This window comes from Scyliorhinus torazame, chromosome 12, assembly GCF_047496885.1.
Source record: "Scyliorhinus torazame isolate Kashiwa2021f chromosome 12, sScyTor2.1, whole genome shotgun sequence".
NCBI lineage: Eukaryota > Metazoa > Chordata > Chondrichthyes > Carcharhiniformes > Scyliorhinidae > Scyliorhinus > Scyliorhinus torazame.
Window position 1 is genome coordinate 52402213 of NC_092718.1, and position 19912 is coordinate 52422124.

The following is a 19912-nucleotide window of genomic DNA, read 5'->3' on the forward strand; positions in this document are numbered from 1 at the left end:
CCCAACTTCAATCCTCATTCTGGAATGCAATTTTAAGCCTTGCACTAATTGCTATGTTGAACTTATTTTAAGAAAAGGAAGACAAGGCGCTCACAAATTGGGGTGGAGTAGTCGAAAAGCAAATGTGAGGCTGATGTTCTATGGGCTCTCTCAGAGGAATCCAATGTTTATTATTAGACTGTAATAACAGCAGTTTAAGTCAAACTGAAGTAGCATTTTATTGTTGGGTTCCATCTTTGTTCTTTATATACAAAGTCTGACATGGTGTACAGTATTTAATTATGCTGTTCTAGCTCTTTAACTTGCCTGAATTGAGAGAATCAGTTATGAAAGCAGTTGAATACCATTCTATTTTGATTAGTTCCTCCTTTCAATAGGCTTACTAATTTAACATATTTCACTTGCACAGATTAAATCAATGTTAAAAGTACCATTTCATAAATTTAAGAAGGCACAAAACTAAAGTTTAAACTTACGAACACAAGGTGCCCTCCCCCAACCCCTCTGTGTCATTTAAGACTACTCCATGTCATCGGTCAACCAGTTTGCATAATACCTCAGGAAGAGGTTAAGTTTAAGGAGAGGGAGAAGACTGCCGGGTGGGTGAGGGGTGAGTGCATAAGTGAGAAAGAGAGAGAATTGAGAGCAAGGGAGAGAGAATTGAACAGCACAGCCTCTGTCAACCAGACAGCTTGCATTCTCTTACCTTGTGTTCCTTTGTTCCTGGGATAAGTGTTTTGATTTTTGATCCCAACTGCATGAATTGCTGAGTTATGTTTCCAATTCTTGCGTGAAGATCCCTGTATTCGCGGTATTCTGCATTGAAATCATTCCGATAGTTTTGACACAGTTCTAAAGATGTAATGGCAGTGTACTTTCTGCAAAAATAATTTTACTGTTAATGCCAAGCTTTCAAAAACATAGCAACAAATTGATACAGTCAAACATAACGAATAAGACAAAAAAATTGGAGAATCTTTGTTCAGGCTCTGAAGCAATTCAATCATTTGTGGTAAATTTGATGAAGGGCAGGTGAAAAGGAAATGGAGGGATTTCTACCGTTCTCTGGTGTACCTATTCCTTTAGAAAATTCCTGAGTTTCAATTTATACTGATTTTCACCCAAGATTCCATCACTTGTTAACACACACGATTCACTGCTTCACAGAGGGGGAAAGTTTAATCAGGCTTTGTACCGCCCTATTTTTCTCTGCTGTACAATCACTGTGTGGGGCGTAGCATTTTCTGCTGCGTTCAGTCCAACACAGACAGAAAATACTTACATATCCAAAATTAAATGAGGAAGTATTTTGAACAAAATTAAGTACATATAATTTTTAAAAATAAATTTAGAGTACCCAATTCATTTTTTCCAATTAAGGGTTAATTTAGTGTGGCCAATCCACCTAGCCTGCACATCTTTGGATTGTGGGGGTGAAACCCACGCAAACACGGGGAGAATGTGCAAACTCCACACGGAGAGTGACCCAGAGGCGGGATTGAACCGGGATCTCGACGCAGTGAGGCAGCAATGCTAACCACTGCGCCGCCGTGCCATTAAGTATATATATCCATAAAAGTCCCTTTGGCAACACTTAAACCCCCTCCTTCTCCAACTTTCAACTGCACATTAATGGAACCACCGCTCGGGGATTTACAAAAAGACAACATCTGAAGGTTAGGCATCTGACTGACTTTTTGCAAATGGCAAATAGTATTACTGACCATACCTGAAAACAATTGTACCCTAAATATATTGCCGTTCATTGTTTAAAAAAAAGATATAACAGGAACCCAGAATTCATGAAACTTCTATGAAGGCATTTGGTAACTGGATAATACTACCAGCCTATTTCATTGGCAGAGTTTTTGCATCTAATTTTACACACCTCGCAAATAATCACTTGGTAGTACAGAACTAGAATATTGCTGGAAAGAGATATGTCGCTGAAACTTTTCGGCTTGTACTATCAAATGTCAAATGATCACAAAAATTGGAGAAAAGTTGCTGACTCGTTGACAAGTTAACTCTTGATTAGGCAAATTGTCATGCAGAAAGCAACACAGAACTACAGGCTCCCCAAGCTCCCAGGTAATTCAAAAGCGACATACATTCGTACGCAGGGACTCATTCTCGGCAACAAAAACGTATTCAAGCCTTGCACCTTTTTCGAAGAACCTGAGAACTATGGTCCTCCGTCGCTTCCTCCATGGCGATGCCTCAGGCAATCAGAGTTGATTTGCCAACTAAACAGCACCCTATGCTCCTGTTGTACAAACTGAAGTGATCATTTGAAATTTGGCATTCTTGCATTTGTCCTGATGGGCGCAAGATAAAAAGCTTCAACAAGATTACTCCCTTTCACCTTGCAAATAATTATAAACTGTGAAGACCACTCCTTTAACCAGAAAAGGTGAGCAGTCTGGCACTGGATCAATATAATTCCAGTAAAATAAAGTAGATGCTAGAAAAACTGACTTTTGTCTGTTTTTTTCTTCTTGGATGCTGCATTCTGCTATACCAATAGCCTCCAATATCGAGTCAAGTGTTGAAGAACCAGTCTATCCATAACAGTATGCTTCAAACCTGGGACCATCCAGTTCACAACTGGACCTATGCTACCTCACCTGCAAATTAAGCTTAAATTCTGAAAAGCTCCAAGAAACCAATTTCCTTTCAGATTTCTTTCTTCAAAATTTGAAATTAATTAACATACCAAGCTGCTTTCAAGGTATAGAATCTATCAATTATGGAATTATAGTGTACAAATAATAATTAGTTACCATTTCCTTCTCCAGCAGGGGTCAGTAATATAAATATTAAGGGGGCATGGATTCAGGATGTGAACTAACACCAGCAGATGGCACCAACGTTAGACAGAATGAGGATCCGGGAGTATCACATCAAATTACAAACTGCCTCAGGATCAAGTTATCAGACTCTGGAAGGATAATGCCAAATACCTAGATCATGTATTCATAGAACATAGAACATAGAAAATACAGCACAGAACAGGCCCTTCGGCCCACGATGTTGTGCCGAACCTTTGTCCTCGATTAATCATAGATTATCATTGAATTTACAGTGCAGAAGGAGGCCATTCGGCCCTTTGAGTCTGCACCGGCTCTTGGAAAGAGCACCATACCCAAACTCAACACCTCCACCCAACACCAAGGGCAATTTGGACATTAAGGGCAATTTATCATTGGCCAATTCACCTAACCCGCACATCTTTGGACTGTGGGAGGAAACCGGAGCACCCGGAGGAAACCCACGCAGACACGGGGAGGACGTGCAGACTCCGCACAGACAATGACCCAAGCCGGAATCGAACCTGGGACCATGGAGCTGTGAAGCAATTGCGCTATCCACAATGCTACCGTGCTGCCCTGAAGAACAAATAAATCTACAATATATCATTTTACCGTCATCCATGTAACTATCCAATAGCTGCTTGAAGGTCCCTAATGTTTCCGACTCAACTACTTCCACAGGCAGTGCATTCCATGCCCCCACTACTCTCTGGGTAAAGAACCTACCTCTGATATCCCTCCTATATCTTCCACCTTTCACCTTAAATTTATGTCCCCTTGTAATGGTGTGTTCCACCCGGGGAAAAAGTCTCTGACTGTCTACTCTATCTATTCCCCTGATCATCTTATAAACCTCTATCAAGTCGCCCCTCATCCTTCTCCGCTCTAATGAGAAAAGGCCTAGCACCCTCAACCTTTCCTCGTAAGACCTACTCTCCATTCCAGGCAACATCCTGGTAAATCTTCTTTGCACCTTTTCCAGAGCTTCCACATCCTTCCTAAAATGAGGCGACCAGAACTGTACACAGTACTCCAAATGTGGCCTTACCAAAGTTTTGTACAGCTGCATCATCACCTCACGGCTCTTGAATTCAATCCCTCTGTTAATGAACGCGAGCACACCATAGGCCTTCTTCACAGCTCTATCCACTTGAGTGGCAACTTTCAAAGATGTATGAACATAGACCCCAAGATCTCTCTGCTCCTCCACATTGCCAAGAACTCTACCGTTAACCCTATATTCCGCATTCATATTTGTCCTTCCAAAATGGACAACCTCACACTTTTCAGGGTTAAACTCCATCTGCCACTTTTCAGCCCAGCTCTGCATCCTATCTATGTCTCTTTGCAGCCGACAACAGCCCTCCTTACTATCCACAACTCCAGCAATCTTCGTATCGTCTGCAAATTTACTGACCCACCCTTCAACTCCCTCATCCAAGTCATTAATGAAAATCACAAACAGCAGAGGACCCAGAATAGATCCCTGCGGTACGCCACTGGTAACTGGGATCCAGGCTGAATATTTGCCATCCACCACCACTCTCTGACTTCTATCGGTTAGCCAGTTCGTTATCCAACTGGCCAAATTTCCCACTATCCCATGCCTCCTTACTTTCTGCATAAGCCTACCATGGGGAACTTTATCAAATGCCTTACTAAAATCCATGTACACTACATCCACTGCTTTACCTTCATCCACATGCTTGGTCACCTCCTCAAAGAATTCAGTAAGATTTGTAAGGCAAGACCTACCCCTCACAAATCCGTGCTGACTATCCCTAATCAAGCAGTGTCTTTCCAGATGCTCAGAAATCCTATCCTTCAGTACCCTTTCCATTACTTTGCCTACCACCGAAGTAAGACTAACTGGCCTGTAATTCCCAGGGTTATCCCTAGTTCCTTTTTTGAACAGGGGCACGACATTCGCCACTCTCCAATCCCCTGGTACCACCCCTGTTGACAGTGAGGACGAAAAGATCATTGCCAACGGCTCTGCAATTTCATCTCTTGCTTCCCATAGAATCCTTGGATATATCCCGTCAGGCCCGGGGGACTTGTCTATTCTCAAGTTTTTCAAAATGCCCAACACATCTTCCTTCCTGACAAGTATTTCCTCGAGCTTACCAATCTGTTTCACACTGTCCTCTCCAAAAATATCGCCCCTCTCATTTGTAAATACAGAAGAAAAATACTCATTCAAGACCTCTCCTATCTCTTCAGACTCAATACACAATCTCCCGCTACTGTCCTTGATCGGACCTACCCTCGCTCTAGTCATTCTCATATTTCTCACATATGTGTAAAAGGCCTTGGGATTTTCCTTGATCCTACCCGCCAAAGATTGTTCATGCCCTCTCTTAGCTCTCCTAATCCCTTTCTTCAGTTCCCTCCTGGCTATCTTGTATCCCTCCAATGCCCTGTCTGAACCTTGTTTCCTCAGCCTTACATAAGTCACCTTTTTCCTCTTAACAAGACATCCAACCTCTCTTGTCAACCATGGTTCCCTCACTCGACCATCTCTTCCCTGCCTGACAGGGACATACATATCAAGGACACGTAGCACCTGTTCCTTGAACAAGTTCCACATTTCACTTGTGTCCTTCCCTGCCAGCCTATGTTCCCAACTTATGCACTTTAATTCTTGTCTGACAACATCGTATTTACCCTTCCCCCAATTGTAAACCTTGCCCTGTTGCACGTTCCTATCCCTCTCCATTACTAAAGTGAAAGTCACAGAATTGTGGTCACTATCTCCAAAATGCTCCCCCACTAACAAATCTATCACTTGCCCTGGTTCATTACCCAGTACTAAATCCAATATTGCCCCTCCTCTGGTCGGACAATCTACATACTGTGTTAGAAAAGCTTCCTGGACACACTGCACAAACACCACCCCATCCAAACTATTTGATCTAAAGAGGTTCCACTCAATATTTGGGAAATTAAAGTCGCCCATGACTACTACCCTATGACTTCTGCACCTTTCCAAAATCTGTTTCCCAATCTGTTCCTCCACATCTCTGTTACTATTGGGGGGCCTATAGAAAACTCCTAACAAGGTGACTGCTCCTTTCCTATTTCTGACTTCAACCCATACTACCTCAATAGGGTGATACTCCTCGAACTGCCTTTCTGCAGCTGTTATACTATCTCTAATTAATAATGCCACCCCCCCACCTCTTTTACCACCCTCCCTAATCTTATTGAAACATCTATAACCAGGGACCTCCAACAACCATTTCTGCCCCTCTTCTATCCAAGTTTCCGTGATGGCCATCACATCTTGTCCCAAGTACCGATCCATGCCTTAAGTTCACCCACCTTATTCCTGATGCTTCTTGCGTTGAAGTATACACACTTCAACCCATCTCCGTGCCTGCAAATACTCTCCTTTGTCAGTGTTCCCTTCCCCACTGCCTCATTACATGCTTTGGCGTCCTGAATATCGGCTACCTTAGTTGCTGGACTACAAATCCGGTTCCCATTCCCCTGCCAAATTAGTTTAAACCCTCCCGAAGAGTACTAGCAAACCTCCCTCCCAGGATATTGGTGCCCCTCTGGTTCAGATGCAACCCGTCCTGCTTGTACAGGTCCCACCTTCCCCAGAATGCGCTCCAATTATCCAAATACCTGAAGCCCTCCCTCCTACACCATTCCTGCAGCCACGTGTTCAACTGCACTCTCTCCCTATTCCTAGCCTCGCTATCACGTGGCACCGGCAACAAACCAGAGATGACAACTCTGTCTGTCCTGGCTTTCAACTTCCAGCCTAACTCCCTAAACTTGTTTATTACCTCCACACCCCTTTTCCTACCTATGTCGTTTGTACCAATGTGCACCACGACTTCTGGCTGCTCACCCTCCCCCTTAAGGATCCTGAAGACACGATCCGAGACATCCCTGGCCCTGGCACCCGGGAGGCAACATACCTTCCGGGAGTCTCGCTCGCGACCACAGAATCTCCTATCTATTCCCCTAACCATTGAATCTCCTACAACTATTGCTTTTCTATTCTCCCCCCTTCCCTTCTGAGCCCCAGAGCCAGACTCCGTGCCAGAGACCTGGCCGCTAGGGCCTTCCCCCGTAGGTCATCCCCCCCAACAGCATCCAAAACGGTATACTTGTTTTGAAGGGGAACGGCCACGAGGGATCCCTGCACTGTCTGCCTGTTTGTTTTTTTCCCCCTGACTGTAACCCAGCTATTCTTGTCCTGTACCTTGGGTGTGGTTACCTCCCTGTAACTCTTCTCAATCACCCCCTCTGCCTCCCGGATGATCCGAAGTTCATCCAGCTTCAGCTCCAGTTCCCTAACACGGTCTTTGAGGAGCTGAAGTTGGGTGCACTTCCCGCAGGTATAGTCAGTGGGGACACCGGTGGTATCCCTCACCACCCACATCCTACAGGAGGAGCATGTAACTGGCCTAGCCTCCATCCCCTCTTACCTTAAAGAATATAGCTGCTGTGTGGACTAACTAGATCTCCGCCCTCCGACTCTGCTCCCAGTCAGCTACACTTCCTGTAAACTCCTGGCTCTCTTCGCACTCTTTGCGGAAATGTCGGAAACAAAATGAAAGGAGCACCTTACTCCCTCCTCACCTAACTCCCTCGGTCACCAAACTCTCACTATCGCACTCAAAAAGCACCAAATTCAGCACTCCCTCGGTCACCAAACTCTCACTATCGCACTCAAAAAGCACCAAATTCAGCACTCCCTCGGTCACCAAACTCTCACTATCGCACTCAAAAAGCACCAAATTCAGCACTCAGTGCAAACTCTGTTGCTGAATATTCCTGAGAAGGTTTGATTAATACTTTCAGGGATTATGTTTTGTCTGGGTTTTCTCTTGCTCCAGGAGACTAAAATCCTGAAATTAGCCAGTTAGAACCTGTTACAGGACTCTATGACAATCACCCTATTTATTCACTTCTGCAAAAGTGTACCAACCCACTCAATTATGAAACACCATCAACAAGCAAACCATCTACTCGCCTCGCAACTGAGCTTAGAGGGGTCAACAAAAAGCCAACACACTGGATCAACAATAGTTCGACGACATAGAACAGGTTTAAGAAAATCAGTCATCACATAAACGGTTGAACACAATATAGCCATCAATAATGTTTGCAATCCAACACAAAGAGTTTAAAATTATACTGAATACTTTTAATAAGCCAAAGCAAACAGAAGACTTCTGCATCACTTTCAAGTGGAACAATTATAAACTTTCACTAAGTTTCTCCACATATTTGAACAGCGAAAACAGTTAAGTGACATTTTAGGGACAAAATACAAACTGTGCAGTAAAATATTAGCAGTTGCAGTAGAATTTCCCATTCTGATCTCCAAGTGCATTTTCCTCATTCCTCAAATGTGCCAGTCTCCACATATCAAGAAGAATATGTCCATCTAGATGGGGTGGGTGAAGGTAACTGGGATTGTTGCTCCGTTATGTCCAAAGTTTAGTATAATGCTAACTTTCTCCCTCACCAAGATCCTCACTTCTATTTCCCATAGGAAGTAACAACACCCAGAGTGCATGTGCCATACACAGAATGAATAACTCCAATATTTAATCCCAGCCATATCATTGCAACATAAAGGACAGGGAGGGTTTTCTGTGTATGAAGGTGCACAACATTCAATGATAAGGATAATACCAATAAGATATCCTTCATCAATCCCTAAATTCAAATAGATGTATACAAAAAAAAATACAAGTCAACCCCATTGACTTCAACCAAAGAGAAAATGCTGGAAAATCGCAGCAGGTCTGGCAGCATCTGGAGGGAGAGAAAAGAGCCAATGTTTCGAGTCAGATGACCCTTTGTCAAAGATGACTCTTTGAATTCAACGTGACTCAAAGATAAAGATCATGATCATAATCAAGCTATAAGAAAAAATAAAATAGAAGGAAAACCCACAAAAAATTGGAAATCTAACCTGCAATGGGGAAAAAGCAAGTTATGATGCTTTTAGGTACACGAGCGACCTTCAATTCTACTTCATGTCACTTCTTACATCTTGGCAGATCTGGGACACTGTGCAAAATGTTGTGGTGACATTCCTGCACCCTACTGGGATGAGTACCTCAGCCACACCAGAACAGTACAAGCTGGATAAATTGACCAGCTCTGAGATTTTCAGTGTCCATGAGGCGAATGAAAATCTTGCCTGTGGCACTACTTCCAGTACAGGAGCCGAGTCAGGGCTCTAACACCATCATGAAATGAAAAACGGCTCTCCATCTTACCTGACGTAACACTTGCCTGGTCTGACTGAATCCGGATCCTTCCATCCGAAAGAGTCAAAACGTATCAAGCTAGGAATAACTTGTGCCACAAACAAACTTTTCCATGGAAGAGGACAGATAATTCGATCACGCTATGAATTAAGGTTGAGATCACAAAATGCTCAACTAGCTGAACTTAAGCCATACAATGCTCGAGTATCTTTCACTGATTGCCATAAACTGCTTTCATCTCACATACAGAGTGGCAACAGAGGCATCCACAACGCACTCAATGGAAATTAATTCATGCATGCCACCATGGTAAGACATATGCACATAGGATAGCTGCATCTGACAGAGGGCACCTTTATGCTCCATGTCGTGGAGACAGTGGGGCTTCCTCCATAAATTCTTTTTTTCAAATTGCCTTCGAGGGGACAACCAGAAAATTGAAGAGAACCCGAGAAGGGAATTTGGAAGGCAGACAAACCTAGACTGGCTGACCAGTCCCAACAACCAGTTTTTCAGCTGAAAAAATACTGAAATCTTCAAAGGGTATAAATATAAAGGCCCTAGAGAGTATTCTGCATTTCAATTACTTGTCACTTATGTTAATTTGCATCTGTCCCTTACAACCTGTACCCACATCTGCAAAGATGAGAGAAGTTTGAAAACCCATTCTGCCTAAGAAGCTCACACATGACACAATGGTCAATATGAACAATGACTCAAGTACAAGAAAGTACATTTACATTAGGCTGTCACTGGAACATCGAATCATAGAAACTTACAGCACAGAAGATGGCCATTTGGCCCATTGTGGTCGATTGGCTATATAGAAATGGAAGGACAGTAAGTAAGCCATTCAGGCTCTTGAGCTCATCAGTCATTCAGTTACATCATGAATGATCAGCATGCTAGTGCCATTTACCTGCCTTTATCATTTTTTTCATTTTTAATGAAAAAAATCTATTATTCTCAGCCTCTTAAATTAATTGATCCCGAATCCAAACCTTTTGGAGGAGCTAGTTCCAGTTTCAATCTTTGAGAGAAAGCTTGTGATCTTCATCAATCATTAAAACGTGCCAGCTGAGTAATGTGTTGTGCTGATTTAAGGCTTGAGGGAAGAGACATTTATATCCCAGGGGTTCCTTATCTGGTAATGGTAAAAAAAAGCCGCTAATACTAAAGCTTTGTCTGCTAATTTGCCATTAATTCTAAAAACAAACTATTCTCTCTAATTCCACCTTTCAGGTCTTGGGGGGATTACTTTTGATCAGAAACTTAACTGGATTAGCCACATTAATGCTGTGGCTACCAGGGCAGGTCAGAGGTTAGGAATCCTACGGTGAGTAACTCACCTGACTCCCCAAAGGCTCTCTACCATCTACAAGGCACAAATCAGGAGTGTAATGATATACTCTCCACTTGCCTGGATGAGTGCAGCTTCAACAACACTCAAGAAGCTCGACACCATCCAGGAAAAAGCAACCTGCTTGATTGCTCCCCCTTCCCCAAAAATTCAAATCCTCCACCACCGACGAACAGTGGCAGCTGTGTGCACCATCTACAAGATGCACTGCAGTAACTCACCAAAATTCCTGAGACAACACCTTCCAAACCCATGACCACTACCATCAGGAAGGATAAGAGCAGCAGATACCTGGGAACCCAATCACCTGGAGGACCCCCTCCAAGTCATTGACTTGGAAATATATCACTGCTCCATCACTGTTCCTGGGTCACAATCCTGGAACCCCCTCCCTAACAGCACAGTCGGTGTACCTACACCTCAGACTGCAGCGGTTCAAGAAAGCAACTCACCATCTTCTGAAGGGCAACTAGGGATGGGCAATAAATGCTGCCCTAACCAGCGATGCCCATATTCCATAAATGAATTTTTAAAAAATCTAGCAATTTAACAAATGTTTGTAGGACAACCCAGTGCTGCATATGTCGAAGAATAATTGATGACGGGAACAATTAGTAATCTTTAATGTACTTGGGACATGCCTGCGAACATTTTAAAATGTACACCAGGGGCAAGATTCTCCGACCCCCCGCTGGGTCAGAGAATCGCCGGGGGCTGACGTAAATCCCGCCCCCGCCGGTTGCCGAATTCTCCGGCACCGGAGATTCGGCGGGGGCGGGAATCACGCCGCGCCGGTTGGCGGCCCCCCCCGTGCGATTCTCCGGCCCGGATGGGCCGAAGTCCCGCTGCTAGAATGCCTGTCCCGCCGGCGTGGATTAAACCACCTCTCTTACCGGCGGGACAAGGCGGCGCGGGAAGGGTCCGGGGTCCTGGGGACAAGGCAGCGTGGGCGGGGCGATCTGGCCCCGGAGGGGGGGGGGGGGTGCCCCCACCGTGGCCTGGCCCGCGATCGGGGCGCACCGATCCGCGGGCGGGCCTGTGCCGTGGGGGCACTCTTTTCCTTCCGTCTTCGCCACGGTCTCCACCATGGCGGAGGTGGAAGAGACTCCCTCCACAACGCATGCGCGGGGATGCCATGAGCGGTCGCTAACGCTCCCGCGCATGCGCCGCCCGGCAATGTCATTTCCGCGCCAGCTGGCGGGGCACCAAACGCCTTTTCCGCCAGCTGGCGGGGCGGAAATCAGTCCGGCGTGGGCCTAGCCCCTCAAGGTTAGGGCTCGGCCCCCCAAGATGTGGAGGATTCCGCACCTTTGGGGCGGCGAGATGCCGGACTGATTTGCGCCGTTTTTGGCGTCGGTCGGCGGACATCGCGCCGATACCGGAGAATTTCGCCCCAGGTTTCTTCCACCAGGACCAAAGTCTGTACACTGTAGAGTCAGTTAGTGACGTCAACATCTTGCTTACTTACTCAATAGTGGAATCGTAAGACCATATGAAACAGGAGCAGAATTAGGCCAGTCGGCCTATCGGGTCTGCTCCACCATTTGATCATGGCTAATAAGTTTCTTATCCCCATTCTCCTGCCTTCTCCCCAGAACTCCAGAACTCCTTATTCATCAAGAAATCCCCTTATTAATCAAGAACACCAGATATGTGCTTTAGGTGTATTTACCTACAGAGTTACAGACCAAGACCTGAAAGGTGGAATTAGAGAGAACAGTTCTTTCTGAGAATTAATGGCAAACTAGCTGACAAAGCTTTTGTATTAGCAGCTTTTTTACCATTACCAGATAAGGAAGTGACCCAACTCCTAGGATATAAATGTCTCTTCCCTCAAGCCTTAAATCAGCGCAGCACATTACTCAGCTGGCACGTTTTAAATGGCCATTATTAAATAAAGACTCAACCTCTGCTTAAGAACCTAGCTATTCTAGCCACCAGGGAAGGCAGTAATATCAAGAACAACACTGGACGGCAATGTGAACAAATATCACAGGAACAAATTCCAGTTACATACGAGCAGAATTAGGCCACTCGGCCCATCGAGACTGCTCCGCCAGTCAATCATGGCTGATATTTTTCTCATCCCCATTCACCTGCCTTCTCCTCATAACCCCTGAACCCCTTATTAATCAAGAACCTATCTATCTCTGTCTTAAAGACACACATTTTGGCCTCCACAGCCTTCTGTGGCAAAGAGTTCCACAGATTCACCACCCTCTGGCTGAAGAAATTCCTCATCTGTGTTTTAAAGGATCGGGGGCGAAATTCTCCGTTATCGGCAGAAACTCCGCCGATCGGCGCAAAAAACGGCGCAAATCCCACTTGCGTCACGTCATAAAAATGGGCCGATAGTCTGCGGCCCGAAATGGGCTAGCAGCGACGTAATGGGATCCGCGCTTGGGCAGTGGTTCACGCCGTGCAGCGTCATACGCGCTGCACGGCGTGACGGCTCATAAGGCTGCGCAGCTCCCCCCCACCCGACCGGAACAGCCGACCGCAACACCCGACTTGATGGCTGGCCGTCGCTCAGCCCCGAGGTTCGAGTCACGCGATGTGGAGGCGCTCCTGGATGCGGTGGAGCAGAGGAGGGACGCCCTGTATCCCGGGCACGGCCGCAGAGTTGCCCCACGCCACAGCCGGCGTCTGTGGAGGGAGGTGGCAGAGGCCGTCACCGCTGTGGCCCTAACACCACGGACAGGCACCCAGTGCCACAAGAAGGTGAACGACCTCGTCAGAGCAGGCAGGGTGTGCCTCCCCCATATCCCCTCTCCCCCAAATCCCCCCCTCCCCCATATCCCCCCCTCCCCCATATCCCCCCTCCCCCATATCCCCCCTCCCCCATATCCCCCCTCCCCCATATCCCCCCTCCACCATATCCCCCATATTCCCCCCTCCCCCATATCCCCCCTCCCCCATATCCCCCCCTCCCCCATATCCCCCCTCCCCCATAACCCCCATATCCCCCCTCCACCATATCCCCCATATTCCCCCCTCCCCCATATCCCCCCTCCCCCATATCCCCCCTCCCCCATATCCCCAAGTGAATCCAGCCCTAACCTTAACCTCTGCAATGCACGCGCAACCGATGGCGTGCATTCATATACCTGCCTAACACTGTTGCCTTTTACCCCTGCCACCACCCCCCCCCCCCCCCCCCCCCCCCAGGAGAAGCGCGCACACAACAATAGGGAGCATGTGAGGACTGGAGGAGGGCCCGCTGATGAGAGGCCACTGACCGTACACGAGGAAAGGGCCCTGGAACTGGCTGGCGGACCTGAGGACCGGGAGGTTGCTGATGCAGAGGTCGGGGCCCCACGAGCAAGTGAGCCACCAACAGCCCGTCCCCATATCCCCCCTCCCCTATATCCCCCTCTCCCGTATCACCTGATCACTGCCTGATGTCTAACCATGCATGCTTCATTGTGTATCGCAGGACCAAACGTCCAGGCACCCATCCCCGCAGATGCAGACCGCCCGCAGGATGCCCCTCGGAGACCACGGGAGACGGAGAGACCCGCACCCTCCAGCATGCGACGCCCGCAGGATGCCCCTCGGAGACCACGGGAGACGGAGAGACCCGCACCCTCCAGCATGCGACGCCCGCAGGATGCCCCTCGGAGACCACGGGAGACGGAGAGACCCGAACCCTCCAGCATGCGACGCCCGCAGGATGCCCCTCGCACACCACGGGAGACGGAGAGACCCGGACCCTCCAGCATGCGACGCCCGCAGGATGCCCCTCGCACACCACGGGAGACGGAGAGACCCGCACCCTCCAGCATGCGACGCCCGCAGGATGCCCCTCGCACACCACGGGAGACGGAGAGACCTGGAGCAACAGGGAGACGACACCCCCGTCACGTGCGGGAGCGACCACCCAGCGATGAGGGGGGCAGCCACAGGCCCCCGTCACATCCGAGCCAGGACACCACTACCCAGGACACCACTATCCAGGACACCCCTACCCGGGACACCACTACCCAGGACACCCCTACCCGGGACACCCCTACCCGGGACACCACTACCCGGGACAGCACTACCCGGGACAGCACTACCCGGGACAGCACTACCCGGGACAGCACTACCCAGGACACCCCTACCCGGGAAGACGAAATACCGGACAGTGACTCAGAGTGGATGGGTGGAGACGAACCCCCACCCCAAAGTGCCATGGACTCAGAGTGGGACGAAGAGCACGACACAACGCCACTGCTGTCACCAACACCCTCCACCATCGCAGAAACACTCACCACGGTTGGGCACTTTAGTGATGAGGCGTCTGGTACACTCACTGGTGCGCACAACACAGCCGTCCCGGTACAGCAGGTGGAGGTAGGAGCAGCAGAGGGACCGGGCGGTCGGAGGGCAGCCCAGGCCAAGCGAACATCTGCCGCCCAGATGGATCCCGGGTTCCTGCAGTTACCACACCCACACATAGATCCGATGCAACCACCGACACGGAGACGAGCGAATAGGGTGACGGGTGGCTTGCGGCGGCTGCGGTCGCAGGTGGAGGAGTCCACCCGCGTCCAGGAGCTGGGAGTGGTCCCGGTCATGCGTGCCACCCAGGCTGACACCGCACGGGTGGCGTCCGCGGTGGAGGCAATGGGTGCGACGGTGTCAGACATGGGGAACGGTTTGCGAGGCCTGGGGCCTTCCGTGCAGGCGGCGTCTGTGGCCCAGGAAATGGCTGCCCTCTCACAGGAGGCCATGAGCCAGTGCCAGCGCCAGATGGCAGAGGCGCTCAACGCCATAGCCCAGTCTCAGCACGCCATAGCCCAGTCTCAGCAGGCCATGGCCCAGTCTCTGCAGGCCATGGCCCAGTCTCTGCAGGCCATGGCCCAGTCTCAGCAGGCCATCGCTGAGGGCATCGGCGCCAGTGGCCATGTGCGAGCTGGCGTCGCACTGTCGCAGACAGGGTTCGACAACCCCCTGGGCTCCATGGCTGCAAACCTGCAGACCCCTGTCGATACCAGCACGGGCCTCCAGGACTGGCAGCGCCAGATGTCGGGGGCGCGTCGGATGGCCAGTCCGTTCGCATCCCCCACCCATGTAGAGGCCTGGGGGACATCGGGCACCCCGAGGGAGGACGAGGTGGTGTGGTCCGTCCCGGCTCCCTCTGTAGGGGAGGTCCCGGTACACCGCGACACCTCGGACTCCCCCCCTTCCGTCCCAGGTGCATCGGGTGGGCAACGGGCAGGACAGGCTGGCAGCTCGCCATCCCAGTCGCCCGGGCCGCAGCCTGGCCCATCTAGGCCAGGACGCCCCAGGAAACGGCCGCCAAAGGGAGCCAGTGTCAGAGGGCAGGAATCACAGGAGTCCACCTCCAGTTCTGCTGCACCGTCTGGGGAACCACGTAGACGTAGTCAAAGGGCCCGTAAGGCCAAACAATTAGACACTGATTGGCACGGGTGCAGGGCACAGATGAGTTTTAGGCGCTAGGGCACGTGCATGAACTCCTTTGGTTATTAAAGTCAATGTTACACCTACCGAAGCTGCCTTTGTGCTCTGCCCAAAGTGTGCGGGGGTGTCATGTACGTTGAGCGCAAGTGTGTGTGTGAGGGGTGGTCTTACCTCAGCCCCAGGTGAGTCTGCCCCCTTCCCCCTGGGCCGCCATCAACATCCCCCGGGCAGAGGACGGGACCGTGCGCTGCAGTGTCACAGCCGCATGCAGGGATGGTCCGGGTGGATGGTGGTACTGTGGCCATGGGTCAGACATAGTCCAACGATGTAGAGCCAGGAGCTCATCGGAGGCGGGTTGTCATCATTCTCCATGGCCTGCGATAGACACGCGTCCACCCGCAACTGGGTGAGCCCGGCCCGTTGTGCCGCCGGTGGATCGGCAATTGGGGGTGGGGGGGTGGTGTGCATGCGGGTGGGGTGTGTGGGGTTGGGGAGGGGGGTGAGGGTGCTGGGTGGGTGGATGGGTGGGGGTGTGGGTGGTCGGCTGTTGTCATGGTGTGCGGTCTGTGGCCATACTACCCGATTCCCACGCCCATCTAGTCAGTGAAGCGGGCGTCTATCAGTCTGTCCCGTGCCCGCTGGGCCAGCCGGTAACGGTGGACAGCTACCCGTCTGTGTCTACCCCGTCTGCCCTGACCATTGCCCCCATCCCCCTCATCTGGGGAGGACTGGGCCTCTTCCTGCTGCTCCTCCACTCCGCCCTCCTCTGCCTGCGGCACATCGCCCCTCTGCTGGGCTATGTTGTGCAGGACGCAGCACACCACAATGATGCGGCCGACCCTATCTGACCGATACTGGAGGGCGCCCCCAGAGAGGTCCAGGCACCTGAAACGCATCTTCAGCACGCCAAAGCACCTCTCGATCACTCCCCTTGTCGCTACATGGGCATCATTGTAGCGGTTCTCCGCCTCATTGCGTGGCCTCCGTATAGGCGTCATCAGCCACGATCGCAATGGGTAGCAACTGTCGCCCAGCAACCAGCCCCTCAGCCGGGGATGGCGTCCCTCGTACATGCCGGGGATGGATGACCGCGACAACACGAATGAGTCGTGTACACTGCCTGGGTGACGGGCGCAGACGTGCAGGATCATCATGCGGTGGTCGCAGACCACCTGTACGTTCATCGAATAGGTCCCCTTCCTATTAGTGAACACGGCCCTGTTATCTGCAGGTGGCCGCACGGCGACGTGCATCCCATCGATCGCGCCCTGGACCATGGGGAACCCGGCAATGGCAGAGAAGCCCACGGCCCGGGCATCTTGGCTGGCCCGGTCCACGGGGAAGCGGATGTAGCGGTGCGCCATGGCATAAAGGGCATCTGTCACTGCCCGGATGCACCGATGCACCGATGTCTGCGATATGCCGGACAGGTCCCCACTCGGTGCCTGGAATGACCCCGTTGCATAAAAGTTCAGGGCCACCGTAACCTTGACGGACACGGGGAGAGGGTGTCCCCCGCCAGTGCCACGCGGTGACAGGTGTGCCAGCAGGTGGCAGATGTGTGCCACGGTTTCCCGGCTCATCCGGAGTCTCCTCCTGCATTCCCGGTCCGTGAGGTCCTGGTATGACTGCCGGGGCCGGTACACACGGCGCGCCCTCGGGTGCCTCCGTTGCCGTGGGGCCGCGACGTCCTCCTCCCCCTCCTCGTCCTGTCGGTCAGGTGTCCCTCCAGCCTGGGCGGCTGCCGCCTGCCCCTCTGCGGCAGCCTGCGCCGCCTCTCTGGCATGCTCCTCCTCCTCCTCCTCATCCAGGGCAACATAGACATGAGCGGCTGCCACCACGGCGGCCAACATCGCTGGATGGTCTGAAAACATGACGGCCTGGTGGGGGGGGGGGGGGAAACGACGACATGTCATCATTGCCCATATCCCCTCCTCCCCCCAGCCAGGTGGCATGGACCGCATGGGTCCAACTGTTGGAGGCTGGCACCTGGCCAGGTGGACCAACTCATTTGCCCTCCCATCACCCACCCCGGCACGGACCCCCCCCCCCCCCCCCAACCTCCACCCCGGCACGGACCCCCCCCCAACCCCCAAACTCCACCCCGGCACGGACACCCCCCCCCCCCCCAACCTCCACCCCGGCACGGACCCCCTCCCCAACCCCCAACCTCCACCCCAGCACGGACCCCCCTAACCTCCACCCCGGCACGGCCCCCTCCCCAACCTCCACCCCAGCACGGACCCCCCCCCCCAACCTCCACCCCGACACGGACCCCCTCCCCAACCTCCACCCCGGCACGGACCCTCCTCCCCAACCCCCAACCTCCACCCCAGCACGGACCCCCCCCAACCTCCACCCCGGCACGGACCCCCTCCCCAACCCCCAACCTCCACCCCAGCACGGACCCCCTCCCCAACCTCCACCCAGGCACGGACCCCCTCCCCAACCCCCAACCTCCACCCCAGCACGGACCCCCCAAACCTCCACCCCGGCACGGCCCCCTCCCCAACCCCCAACCTCCACCCCAGCACGGACCCCCCCCAACCTCCACCCCGGCACGGACCCCCTCCCCAACCCCCACCCCAGCACGGACCCCCCCCCCAACCTCCACCCCGGCACGGACCCCCTCCCCAACCTCCACCCCGGCACGGACCCCCTCCCCAACCTCCACCCCGGCACGGACCCCCTCCCCAACCTCCACACCGGCACGGACCCCCTCCCCAACCCCCAACCTTCACCCCAGCACGGACCCCCCCCCCAACCTCCACCCCGGCACGGACCCCCTCCACAACCCCCAACCTCCACCCCGGCACGGACCCCCTCCCGGCACTCCCCCGGAGCCCAGCCTACTCTAACCACCCCCCCCGTCGCACACACACACAAGCCGAGACACACCTCTCCTCAGGCAGTCAGTCTGCGGCCACGCCATTTCCTGCCCAGAGCCAACCCCCCAGGCCGTCACTCACCTCCTCGCTGGTCGGCGTGAGCCTGGAGCACCGTGTCACGCCGATGAAAAGGAGGTTTGATTCACGTCGACGTGAACGGTCATCACGTCGACGGGACTTCGGCCCATCCGGAAGGGAGAATATCGGCAGGCCGAAAATCGGCTGCCTTGCGCAGACCCGTGACATTCTCCGCGGCAGCGGCGCCATTAACGCCCCGCCGACTTTTCTCCCTTCGGAGACTTCGGCGGGGGCGGGGGCGGGATTCACGGCGGCCAACGGCCATTCTCCGACCCGGCGGGGGGTCGGAGAATGACGCCCCTGACCTTTAGTCTGAGATTTAACCATTTTACTTAATTCTACGAACATCAGTTAAAAGCAGATATCACAAGTCTTCAAACGTTGATTAAAACATTAATATTTCAAGACAGTTAACTTCTCAGAATTTGAAAGAGAAACCAAACTTGATGGAACTTGGAACTTTGGTCAGGGACAGGCCAGGGTGGTACTCTGGCTCTCCCCCGACACCTTGGCACTGACCAGCTAGCACCTTGGCACCACGCCCATGTGTGCGGGCAGGGGGCGACAATGCCCATGGGCGAGGGGGACCCTCAAGCTCCAAAATGTCGGCCCAATATCTGAGGAGCCGGTCTGGCCAGTGAGCTCAGTTCCCCAATGCTGAAAGTAATTCCTCCAGAGAGCAATTTGCTACGGACCAAAAAAAAGCAACTTAAGTGCCGTTCGATAGCGGTCAGGAGCTCGGCAATTTGGCCATCGAGCAGCTCGCGGGAAAACACGCTCGCTACCACACTTAAAACTTGTCCCATTAAATCGCATCCACTATGTCTTACAGGATCAGTGAGCCTTTATTATGCAGATCAATGGCATTTTATATTTTATGTCTGTTGGATAGAAGTCATACTGATTGTTAACATGCATCAAATTACAGATACACGGCAACAGTGCCTTCACTAAATATAGCAATTTCTGAATTAATACTCACAGTAAATAGTCAGGCATTTCCACTGTTGAACTAGCGGTTGCAGATGTATTTGTGGTTTCATGCTCTGTAGATAAGATCATACAGAGTATTTGACTATCTAAAATACTAAATGTCAACAGACTTATTAATTGCCAATCGCA

The 19912-nt window shown here is 51.6% G+C and overlaps 1 protein-coding gene across 2 annotated transcripts in view; it reads right to left on the minus strand.

The window, feature by feature from the left end:
• The window catches only part of LOC140386399 (RNA polymerase II elongation factor ELL), a 173162-nt gene that overhangs the window by 9905 nt on the left and 143345 nt on the right, over nucleotides 1–19912 (minus strand). For both annotated transcript variants that reach the window (XM_072468700.1, XM_072468699.1), the window contains exons 9-10: nucleotides 19773–19836; nucleotides 707–878 (exon numbers count right to left, since the gene is read on the minus strand). In XM_072468700.1, coding sequence (XP_072324801.1) covers nucleotides 707–878; nucleotides 19773–19836 — 236 coding nt within the window. The remainder of the gene's footprint in view (nucleotides 1–706; nucleotides 879–19772; nucleotides 19837–19912) is intronic.